The sequence below is a fragment of the Eleutherodactylus coqui genome, chromosome 4 (genome assembly GCF_035609145.1).
Source record: "Eleutherodactylus coqui strain aEleCoq1 chromosome 4, aEleCoq1.hap1, whole genome shotgun sequence".
Classification (NCBI taxonomy): Eukaryota; Metazoa; Chordata; class Amphibia; order Anura; family Eleutherodactylidae; genus Eleutherodactylus; species Eleutherodactylus coqui.
Genome location: NC_089840.1, coordinates 144,945,572 through 144,957,190, shown reverse-complemented (window position 1 = coordinate 144,957,190; position 11,619 = coordinate 144,945,572). Strand labels below are relative to the sequence as shown.

General features: G+C 49.0%; 3 protein-coding genes across 3 annotated transcripts; all 3 read right to left on the bottom strand.

Annotated features, from left to right (window-relative positions):
• Nucleotides 1-753: 753 nt before the first annotated feature.
• Nucleotides 754-1,855, bottom strand: LOC136624752 (G0/G1 switch protein 2-like). Its single transcript, XM_066598681.1, has 2 exons — nt 1,762-1,855; nt 754-1,302 (listed from the first exon to the last, which is right to left on the bottom strand). The coding sequence occupies exons 1-2, from the start codon at nt 1,827-1,829 to the stop codon at nt 981-983; spliced, it is 390 nt and encodes a 129-aa protein (XP_066454778.1). The 5' UTR covers nt 1,830-1,855; the 3' UTR covers nt 754-980.
• Nucleotides 1,856-4,832: 2,977 nt separating this feature from the next.
• On the bottom strand, nt 4,833-5,942 carry LOC136624751 (G0/G1 switch protein 2-like). Its single transcript, XM_066598680.1, has 2 exons — nt 5,873-5,942; nt 4,833-5,384 (listed from the first exon to the last, which is right to left on the bottom strand). Exons 1-2 carry the CDS (start codon nt 5,938-5,940, stop codon nt 5,063-5,065), a joined length of 390 nt encoding a protein of 129 aa, XP_066454777.1. The 5' UTR covers nt 5,941-5,942; the 3' UTR covers nt 4,833-5,062.
• A 3,002-nt stretch (nt 5,943-8,944) lies between these two features.
• LOC136626540 (G0/G1 switch protein 2-like) lies at nt 8,945-9,823 on the bottom strand. Its single transcript, XM_066601594.1, has 2 exons — nt 9,756-9,823; nt 8,945-9,266 (listed from the first exon to the last, which is right to left on the bottom strand). The coding sequence occupies exons 1-2, from the start codon at nt 9,821-9,823 to the stop codon at nt 8,945-8,947; spliced, it is 390 nt and encodes a 129-aa protein (XP_066457691.1).
• Between the last annotated feature and the right edge of the window lie 1,796 nt (nt 9,824-11,619).

The window sequence follows — 11,619 nt, the reverse complement described above, 5'->3', positions numbered from 1 at the left end:
ATGAGATTTCTGAGAAATCTCATCCACATGGCTGGCTAATCCCGGGATTAGCGGCCGCGGGCGGATCTGCTGCGGCAAAACCGTGGCAAATCCGCCCTGTGTGACCCTAGCCTAAGTCCTCAGTGTTTTCTATAATACAGTGACAAGATTCCATTATTACATTTCCCAAGACTTCCGCTTTTCCAGCCAGAGCCAAACTGCCGTGGTGCTGATTAAGACAACTGAGTGCTTAAAAGTGCAAAGCCTTAGTATTTTCTGCAATTTTAGATATCAGACATCTACTTAGATACAGGTTTTCACAGGCAGCATTGGCTGTCAGTGCCAGACTACACTGGGGTTAGAGAGGAAGCTGCTGCTCCAACTCCTGCATAGTGGCTGGCGCAGCCCTCTGAGATCAATGGGAGCTGCACTTTTAACTGCAGGCTGAGGTCCCATTGATTTCAGTGAGCGCTGCAATTACAAGTGCTGACTGCTACACAGGGGTTGGAGCAGTGGCTTCCACTCCAACCCTGATGTATCTATCCTGCACTGACAGCAGTCGCGGCCAGGAAAACCCCTTTAAGTTTGCCTTCATTCTGCAGTTCACAGGCTCATTACTAGGACAGGATTACTTCCAGCAGCAGCGCAGCATGAAGTGTTCGGTCACCTCAGACAATATAGCATGCAGCAAGCATAAATATACTTTATTAGTACTAACTACCCCAGAGCTCTTATGAGCCCCCCGGTATTAGAAAGAGCAGCAGATATCAGGGATCTAGTAAAATAGATTTTATTTAAAAGATATAATGCAGGTCTTTAATATAAAACATAACAGGTTCACATATTTCTCCACCACGTGGCGCATCCAAAGTACACGAGTCCTGCTGCACGGCAGCAATAGTTATAGTCCATAAGGTTGCACAAGGTCCATATACAAAGCATCTCACATCTTCACAGCATACAGTGCAACCCACTCATACAGTCAGCTGATGGCGGGGGGCTCAGGACGCATGCCCGCGGTTGGCCAGGCTCCTCCCTCTCACCACCTGTGGGTTGCTTTTCTCCAGCAGCACCTCCTCTTTTTTTTGCAGGTGTGCAGGGGCTGGCGATGGAGCTGAATGCTTTATGTCCTCTACATTGGGGTCCTCTCCTCCAGAGAAGGGGCTGCAGATGGTCTCCACCAGTCCAATGACCACCCCGAAGAATGCCAGCATGCTGCCCAACACGTACATCTTCACCAGCTTCTTGTTGGGTTTCTGGCTGAGCATCTCTTTAGCAAAAGGGATCAACTCGTGCAATGTCTCCATGATGAGTCCGGAGGGTCTGCAGCAAGAAAGACGAAGAAACAGTTACATATGTGTCAGAGGAGCGCGACCATCATACAAGCAGGGTGCATGCTGGGGCACTTAGGGGCTCATTCACACAAGACATTTGTGCATTGCATCTTGCTACATAATGTAAACTGAACTAGCCCATAGATGTCAGCAGGCAGAAATATCTACAAGGGGAGAGATATAAAACCCTACAGATATCTGCACATTTGATAACCCTCCAACAGGCAGAAGTACACAGCAGCGCTCCATCCTTTAATCGGCTGCAGGAGCCATGAGCCTCTGACTGTCCGGCACGTAGTGCAGAGCACCAGGGGGCAGTCTAGAGAGCAGGTCTGGAGGAAGGAGGACGGGGCGGGCAGAGAGTCTAACAGCATCACATAAGGAACTCCCGGGTGCTGCTGCCAGGTTCTGGGTCCCCAGCCCCCCACTAGATCTGTCCTGCAGTTACCTGTCTCTGCTGTTTGCTGCTCCCAGTGATGTTTGGCTCTCAGTATTCGCTCGCTGTTCTGCCTGCATTTTCCCCACGAACCCTTTTATTGATGTAGCTCCGCCCCCAGTGAGGTATCACCACCCACTAGGCATAGACACCCCGCCCCTGTGTGAACAAACATTCACTTTTGCCACATTGTAACAATCTGTGTTCTGTTAACGAAGTGTACTGAATATATATATCAGTCACCACAGTGTGCTGATTGCTCCATCTGTATAGAATGGTTACATGTCAGGGATGAATAATTTTTAAAGGGTCCAAAAAAAAAGTTGATTCCAAAAGAGTTGTGCGTTTAGGCTAACCAGAACTATGTCAGTAAGTTTAGGCATCGTGTTAGGAAGCAGACAGCCTCAAAAAAACACTTAAATCCTCTGTGTTGTGTATAATACAGTGACAAGATTCCATTATTACAGACATTTCCCAAGACTTCTGTATGGCCAATACAAAGCACTTTGTAATATACGGTGTGCTTTGTAAATGAGCCATACAGAAGTTACATACCTACCTACAGGGTGCCCCCCCCCCCCCAATGTTGATGATCCAGCTGTCCCTAGTTTCTTCAGTCTTCTTCTCTTGTCGGGCAGGCGCAGTAGCGCTCGTCAGGCCGTGAACGCTCATTTCGTTTCTTCTCGCATGCGCAGTTTCCTTCAGGTCTGGGATTTTGCTTACTGACTCTCTGCCTGCTGTTGCAAACTGTGAGGAGCAGAAACAGCCCCAGAAGTGTCCACTGGCGACTGACCAGGGCTGAAGGGTTAGTGGGGTGGGGGTGGGGGGGTACTATTACTGCCACCACGAATGGACGGGGTCACTATTACTAATTGGGAAACTATTGGGGTTCACTATTACTACTTGTGCAACTATTGGTGGTCAGTAAGACTACTGGGGCAACTATTGGAGGTCACTATTACTACTGGGGAAACTATTGGGGGTCACTATTAGTGCTGGGGCAATTATTGGGGGTCACTATTACTGCTGGGGCAACTATTGGGGGTCATTATTACTGCTGGGGCAATTATTGGTTGTGATTATTTGTGGTGGGTCAATTATTGTGGGTTACTACTACTGCTGGGGCAATTACTGGGGGGCACTATTACTGCTGGGGCAATTACTGGGGGTCATTATTTGTGCTGGGGCAACTATTGGGGGTCATTATTTGCGCTGGGGCAACTATTGGGGTCACTATTAGTGCTGGAGCAACTATTAGGGGGCGCTATTAGTGCTGGGGCAGTTATTGGGGGTCATTATTAATGCTGGGGCAATTATTGGGAGGGGGTCACTATTACTGTTGGGGCAATTATTGAGAATATTTCCTACTGCTGGAGCAACTATTGAGGGTCACTATTACTGGTGGGGCAATTACTGTGGTGTCACCATTTCTGCTGGGGCTACTATTGGGGGTCACTATTACTGCTGGGGCAGCTATTGAGGGTCACTACTGCTGCTGGGGCAATTTTTGTAGTCATTATTAGTGCTAGGGCAACTATTGTGGGTCACTATTAGTGCTGCGGCAACTATTGGGGGTCACCATTAGTGCTGCGGCAACTATTGGGGGTCACCATTAGTGCTGCGGCAACTATTGGGGGTCATCATTAGTGCTGCGGCAACTATTGGGGGTCACCATTAGTGCTGTGGCAACTATTGGGGGTCACCATTAGTGCTGTGGCAACTATTGGGGGTCACCATTAGTGCTGCAATTATTGGGGGTCATTAGTCCTGGGGCAATTATTGGGGATCACTATTAGTGCTCAGGCAACTATTGGAGGTCAATATTACTGCTGGGGCAACTATTAGTGGTGATTATTTATGCTGGGGCAATTATTGGGTGTCAGTTACTGCTGGGGCAATTATTGGGGGTCATTTGTGGTGGGTCAATACTATTGCTGGGGCAATTATTGGGGTCACTATTTTTGCTGTGGCAGTTATTGGGGGGTCATTATTTTGTGCTTGGGCAACTATTGGGGGTCACTATTACTGCTGGGGCAATTTGTGGTATTTGTACTGGCTGGGGCAACTATTGGGGGTCACTATTAGTGCTGTGACCATTTTTGGAGGTCACTTACTGCTTGGGGCAATTATTGGTGGGGCAACTGTTGGGAGGTCACCATTGCAGCTGGGGCAACTGTTGGGAGGTCACCATTACAGCTGGGGCAACTGGTGGGAAGTCACCATTACAGCTGGGGCAACTGGTGGGGGGGGGGGGGGGCTCACCATTACAGCTGGGGCAACTGGTGGGGGGGGGGGGTCACCATTACAGCTGGGGCAACTGTTGGGGGAAGGGGAGTCACCATTACTGCAGGGGCAACTGTTGGGGGGGGTCACCGTTACTGCTGGGGCAACTACTGGGGGGTCACCATTACTGCTGGGGCAACTGTGTGTGTGTGTCACTATTACTGCTGGGGCAACTGTGGGGTGTGTGGGGGGCAGGGGTTCACTTTTTTTTGCTGGGGCAACCACTGTGGGTCACCATTACTGCTGGGGCAACTATCATGTGTGATACTGTCTGCCAAGCTGATGTATCTTAGCCCATCCTGTGTGATACATCTGCTCAGCTGTATCACCACACAGGATCTGCTTAGATACAGCAGCTCAGCAGATGTATCACCCATGACTGGCTTAGATACATCTGCTGTACAAACGTAAATCTAAGCAGATCCGGCGTAGATATGTCTGCACAGCTTAGATACACCAGATTTATCTCCCAAGATTGACGTACATATGTCTGAACAGCTTAGATATAGCAGCTCAGCAGACGTATCGCCCATGATTGGCTTAGATACTGGCTTCCACGCCGACCCTAAAGTATCCTGCACTGACAGCAGTCGCGGCCAGGAAAACCCCTTTAAGTTTGCCTTCATTCTGCAGTTCACAGGCTCATTACTAGGACAGGATTATTTCCAGCAGCAGCGCAGCATGAAGTGTTTGGTCACCTCAGACAATATAGCATGCAGCAAGCATGAATATACTTTATTACTAACTACCCCAGAGCTCTTATGAGCCGCCGTATTAGAAAGAGCAGCAGATATCAGGGATCTAGTAAAATAGAATATTTTATTTAAAAGATATAATGCAGGTCTTTAATATAAAACATAACAGGTTCACATATTTCTCCACCACGTGGCGCATCCAAAGTACACGAGTCCTGCTGCACGGCAGCAATAGTTATAGTCCATAAGGTTGCACAACGTCCATATACAAAGCATCTCACATCTTCACAGCATACAGTGCAACCCACTCATACAGTCAGCTGATGGCGGGGGGCTCAGGACGCATGCCCGCGGTTGGCCAGGCTCCTCCCTCTCACCACCTGTGGGTTGCTCTTCTCCAGCAGCACCTCCTCTTTTTTTTGCAGGTGTGCAGGAGCCGGCGATGGAGCAGAATGCTTTATGTCCTCTACATTGGGGTCCTCTCCTCCAGAGAAGGGGCTGCAGATGGTCTCCACCAGTCCAATGACCACCCCGAAGAATGCCAGCACGCTGCCCAGCACGTACATCTTCACCAGCTTCTTGTTGGGTTTCTGGCTGAGCATCTCTTTAGCAAAAGGGATCAACTCGTGCATTGTCTCCATGATGAGTCCGGAGGGTCTGCAGCAAGAAAGACGAAGAAACAGTTACATATGTGTCAGAGGAGCGCGACCATCATACAAGCAGGGTGCATGCTGGGGCACTTAGGGGCTCATTCACACAAGACATTTGTGCATTGCATCTTGCTACATAATGTAAACTGAACTAGCCCATAGATGTCAGCAGGCAGAAATATCTACTAGTGCTCAAATATAAGCTCTACAGATATCAGCACATGTAATAACCATCCAACAGGCAGAAGTACACAGCAGCGCTCCATCCGTCAATCTGCTGCAGGAGCCATGAGCCCCCGACTGTTTGGCACGTAGTGCAGAGCACCAGGGGGCAGTCTAGAGAGCAGGTCTGGGGGAAGGAGGACGGGGCGGCTGGCAGTGGCTTCTGCAGGGACAGGACATGCAGAGTGTCTAACAGCATCACATAAGGAACTCCCGGGTGCTGCTGCCAGGTTCTGGGTCCCCAGCCCCCCACTAGATTTGTCCTGCAGTTACCTGTCTCTGCTGTTTGCTGCTCCCAGTGATGTTTGGCTCTCAGTATTCGCTCGCTGTTCTGCCTGCATTTTCCCCACTAACCCTTTTATTGATGTAGCTCCGCCCCCAGGGGGGTATCACCACCCACTAGGCATAGACACCCCGCCCCTGTGTGAACAAACATTCACTTTTGCCACATTGTAACAATCTGTGTTCTGTTAACGAAGTGTACTGAATATATCAGTCACCACAGTGTGCTGATTGCTCCATCTGTATAGAATGGTTACATGTCAAGGATGAATAATTTTCAAAGGGTCCAAAAGAAAAGTTGATTCCAAAAGAGTTGTGAGTTTAGGCTAACCAGAACTATGTCAGTAAGTTTAGGCATCGTGTTAGGAAATAGAGCCTCAAAAACCACTTAAAGGGGTTGTCCGGCCGTGACAAGTGTATGTAAGCACGTCTGTATGGCCAATACAAAGCACTTTGTAATATATGGTGTGCTTTGTAAATGAGCCATACAGAAGTTACATACCTACCTACAGGGTGCCCCCCCCCCCATGTTGATGATCCAGCTGTCCCTAGTTTCTTCAGTCTTCTCTTGTCGGGCAGGCGCAGTAGCGCTCGTCGGACCGCGAACGCTCATCTCGCTTCTTCTCGCATGCGCAGTTTCCTTCAGGTCTGGGATTTTGCTTGCTGACTGCCTGCTGCTGCAAACTGTGAGGAGCAGAAACAGACCCAGAAGTGTCCACTGGCGACTGACCAGGGCTGAAAGGTATGTGGGGTGGGGGGCATTATTACTGCCACCACGGATGGACAGGGTCACTATTACTACTTGTGCAACTATTGGTGGTCAGTAAGACTACTTGTGCAACTATTGGTGGTCAGTAAGACTACTTGGGCAACTATTGGTGGTCAGTAAGACTACTTGGGCAACTATTGGTGGTCAGTAAGACTACTGGGGCAACTATTGGGGGTCACTTTGTGCTGGGGCAACTATTGGGGGTCACTATGTGCTGGGGCAACTATTGGGGGGTCACTTTGTGCTGGGGCAACTATTGGGGGGGGGTCGCCCTTACTGCTGGGGCAACTATTGAGGGGTCGCCCTTACTGCTGGGGCAACTATTGAGGGGGTCGCCCTTACTGCTGGGGCAACTATTGAGGGGGTCGCCCTTACTGCTGGGGCAACTATTGAGGGGTCGCCCTTACTGCTGGGGCAACTATTGAGGGGTCGCCCTTACTGCTGGGGCAACTACTGAGGGGTCGCCCTTACTGCTGGGGCAACTACTGAGGGGTCGCCCTTACTGCTGGGGCAACTACTGAGGGGTCGCCCTTACTGCTGGGGCAACTACTGAGGGGTCGCCCTTACTGCTGGGGCAACTACTGAGGGGTCGCCCTTACTGCTGGGGCAACTACTGAGGGGTCGCCCTTACTGCTGGGGCAACTATTGAGGGGTCGCCCTTACTGCTGGGGCAACTATTGAGGGGTCGCCCTTACTGCTGGGGCAACTATTGAGGGGTCGCCCTTACTGCTGGGGCAACTATTGAGGGGTCGCCCTTACTGCTGGGGCAACTATTGAGGGGTCGCCCTTACTGCTGGGGCAACTATTGAGGGGTCGCCCTTACTGCTGGGGCAACTATTGAGGGGTCGCCCTTACTGCTGGGGCAACTATTGAGGGGTCGCCCTTACTGCTGGGGCAACTATTGAGGGGTCGCCCTTACTGCTGGGGCAACTATTGAGGGGTCGCCCTTACTGCTGGGGCAACTATTGAGGGGTCGCCCTTACTGCTGGGGCAACTATTGAGGGGTCGCCCTTACTGCTGGGGCAACTATTGAGGGGTCGCCCTTACTGCTGGGGCAACTATTGAGGGGTCGCCCTTACTGCTGGGGCAACTATTGAGGGGTCGCCCTTACTGCTGGGGCAACTATTGAGGGGTCGCCCTTACTGCTGGGGCAACTATTGAGGGGTCGCCCTTACTGCTGGGGCAACTATTGAGGGGTCGCCCTTACTGCTGGGGCAACTACTGAGGGGTCGCCCTTACTGCTGGGGCAACTACTGAGGGGTCGCCCTTACTGCTGGGGCAACTACTGAGGGGTCGCCCTTACTGCTGGGGCAACTACTGAGGGGTCGCCCTTACTGCTGGGGCAACTACTGAGGGGTCGCCCTTACTGCTGGGGCAACTACTGGGGGTCGCCCTTACTGCTGGGGCAACTACTGGGGGTCGCCCTTACTGCTGGGGCGCGCGCGTGCGTGTGTGTTCGTTCATTTTTTTTGCTGGGGCAACCACTGTGGGTCACCATTACTGCTGGGGCAACTATCATGTGTGATACTGTCTGCCAAGCTAATGTAACTTAGCCCATCCTGTGTGATACATCTGCTCAGCTGTATCACCACACAGGATCTGCTTAGATACAGCAGCTCAGCAGATGTATCACCCATGACTGGCTTAAATACATCTGCCATACAAACGTATATCTAAGCAAGATCCGGCGTAGATACTTCTGCACAGCTTAGATACACGAGATTTATCTCTTGTGATTGGTGTAGATATGTCTGAACAGCTTAGATATAGCAGCTCAGCAGACGTATCGCCCATGATTGGCTTAGATACTGGCTTCCACTCCGACCCTAAAGTATCCTGCACTGACAGCAGTTGCCGGCAGGAAAACCCCTTTAAGTTTGCCTTCATTCTGCAGTTCACAGGCTCATTACTAGGACAGGATTATTTCCAGCAGCAGCGCAGCATGAAGTGTTCGGTCACCTCAGACAATATAGCATGCAGCAAGCATAAATATACTTTATTAGTACTAACTACCCCAGAGCTCTTATGAGCCCCCCGGTATTGGAAAGAGCAGCAGATATCAGGGATCTAGTAAAATAGAATATTTTATTTAAAAGATATAATGCAGGTCTTTAATATAAAACATAACAGGTTCACATATTTCTCCACCACGTGGCGCATCCAAAGTACACGAGTCCTGCTGCACGGCAGCAATAGTTATAGTCCATAAGGTTGCACAAGGTCCATATACAAAGCATCTCATCTTCACAGCATACAGTGCAACCCACTCATACAGTCAGCTGACGGCGGGGGGCTCAGGACGCGTGCCCGCGGTTGGCCAGGCTCCTCCCTCTCACCACCTGTGGGTTGCTCTTCTCCAGCAGCACCTCCTCTTTTTTTTGCAGGTGTGCAGGAGCCGGCGATGGAGCAGAATGCTTTATGTCCTCTACATTGGGGTCCTCTCCTCCAGAGAAGGGGCTGCAGATGGTCTCCACCAGTCCAATGACCACCCCAAAGAATGCCAGCACGCTGCCCAGCACGTACATCTTCACCAGCTTCTTGTTGGGTTTCTGGCTGAGCATCTCTTTAGCAAAAGGGATCAACTCGTGCATTGTCTCCATGATGAGTCCGGAGGGTCTGCAGCAAGAAAGACGAAGAAACAGTTACATATGTGTCAGAGGAGCGCGACCATCATACAGGCAGGGTGCATGCTGGGGCACTTAGGGGCTCATTCACACAAGACATTTGTGCATTGCATCTTGCTACATAATGTAAACTGAACTAGCCCATAGAAGTCAGCAGGCAGAAATATCTACTAGTGCTCAAATATAAGCTCTACAGATATCAGCACATGTAATAACCATCCAACAGGCAGAAGTACACAGCAGCGCTCCATCCGTCAATCTGCTGCAGGAGCCATGAGCCCCCGACTGTTTGGCACGTAGTGCAGAGCACCAGGGGGCAGTCTAGAGAGCAGGTCTGGGGGAAGGAGGACGGGGCGGCTGGCAGTGGCTTCTGCAGGGACAGGACATGCAGAGTGTCTAACAGCATCACATAAGGAACCCCCCGATGCTGCTGCCAGGTTCTGGGTCCCCAGCCCCCCCACTAGATTTGTCCTGCAGTTACCTGTCTCTGCTGTTTGCTGCTCCCAGTGATGTTTGGCTCTCAGTATTTGCTCGCTGTTCTGCCTGCATTTTCCCCACTAACCCTTTTATTGATGTAGCTCCGCCCCCAGTGAGGTATCACCACCCACTAGGCATAGACACCCCGCCCCTGTGTGAACAAACATTCACTTTTGCCACATTGTAACAATCTGTGTTCTGTTAACGAAGTGTACTGAATATATCAGTCACCACAGTGTGCTGATTGCTCCATCTGTATAGAATGGTTACATGTCAGGGATGAATAATTTTCAAAGGGTCCAAAAATAAAAAGGTTGACTCCAAAAGAGTTGTGAGTTTAGGCTAACCAGAACTATGTCAGTAAGTTTAGGCATCCGTGTTAGGAAGCAGACAGCCTCAAAAAGCACTTAAATCCTCTGTGTTTTGTATAATACAGTGACAAGATTCCATTATTACAGACATTTCCCAAGACTTCCGCTTTTACAACCAGAGCCAAACTACCGTGGTGCTGATTAACCCCTTAGTGACGGAGCTTTTTTGTTTTTTCCTATTTTCATTTTTTCCTCCCCCTTTTAAATAATTGTAACTCTTTTTTTAAACCATCGATCTAACTGTATGAGGGCTTGTTTTTTGCGGGACAAGTTGTGTATTTCAATGGTGCTATTTAATGTACCATATAATGTACTGAAAAACTTTAAAAAATTCTAAGTGGAGCGAAATGAAAAAAACAACAACATTGCGCTATGTTACGGTGCATCTTGTTTCTACGGGGCACAAACTGCAACAAAAATGACATTATAACTTTATTTTATGGATCAGTACGATTACTACGATACCAAACTTATATAGTTAATTTTTTTGCTGTACTACTTGTATTTTTTTAAAACATATTTAATTTTTAAAAATTATTTTCTGTCTCCATCTTCTGCGCACAATAACTTTTTGATTTTTTTATCGACATACTTGTGTGAGAGCTCATTTTGTGCGGTACATCCTGTAGTTTTCGTTGGTACTATTTTTCAATAGATTAGACTTTTTGGTCGCTTTTTATTACATTTTTTCTTGGACACAGGGTGACCAAAAAAGCGCATTTTTGGCATTCTTTATTTTTTTTTTCAGACGACGTTCAGCATGAGGCGTAAATAATGTGTTACTTTGATAAATCGGACTTTTTTGGACACAGAAATACCAAATATGTATTTTTGTTTTATTGTTTAGATTATTCTATTGTAAATATGGCAAAGGGGGTGGGGTGAACTTTTGTTACTTTTTTTTAATAACTAGAAAACTTTATTGTTCTTATTCCTAGTCCTCCTAGGGATCCAGAACATGTGATGCTTTGATTGCTTTTGCAGTATGATGTAGTGCTATAGCTTTACATAACACTGCGATCTGACAGGCAGCCTATCAAGCCACCCCACAGAGATGGCCTGATAGGCATACTGCCAAGACAGCCCTGCAGCCATTCAGAAGGTCCCTGACTGCCATGACACCCGCATGGCCCCCCTGCATCATAGCTGACCAACCCGGAGGCTATATTGAAGCTTTAGGGTGCCATGGCAACCCATCAGTACCCTGTGATCACATCACAGGGGTCCGATGGGTGAGAGAGGGAGCCACCCTCCTGTCAGCCTTTTACGTGCTACAGTCGCATTGACCATGGAATGCTATGGGTTAAACAGCAGCGATTAGAGGTTTTTCTAGTCCATGCTGCTTGAGCAGATGCCAGGCTGTCATCCAGCAACCAAGCACCCACAGCCCAGCTTCTAATGCAGCACCGTAAAAAGGTGTATGGGCGGCCGTTAAGGAGTTAATAACGGATTGTACATTCATTGTGTGTTTCCAAGAATGATACAATGTATCAATTT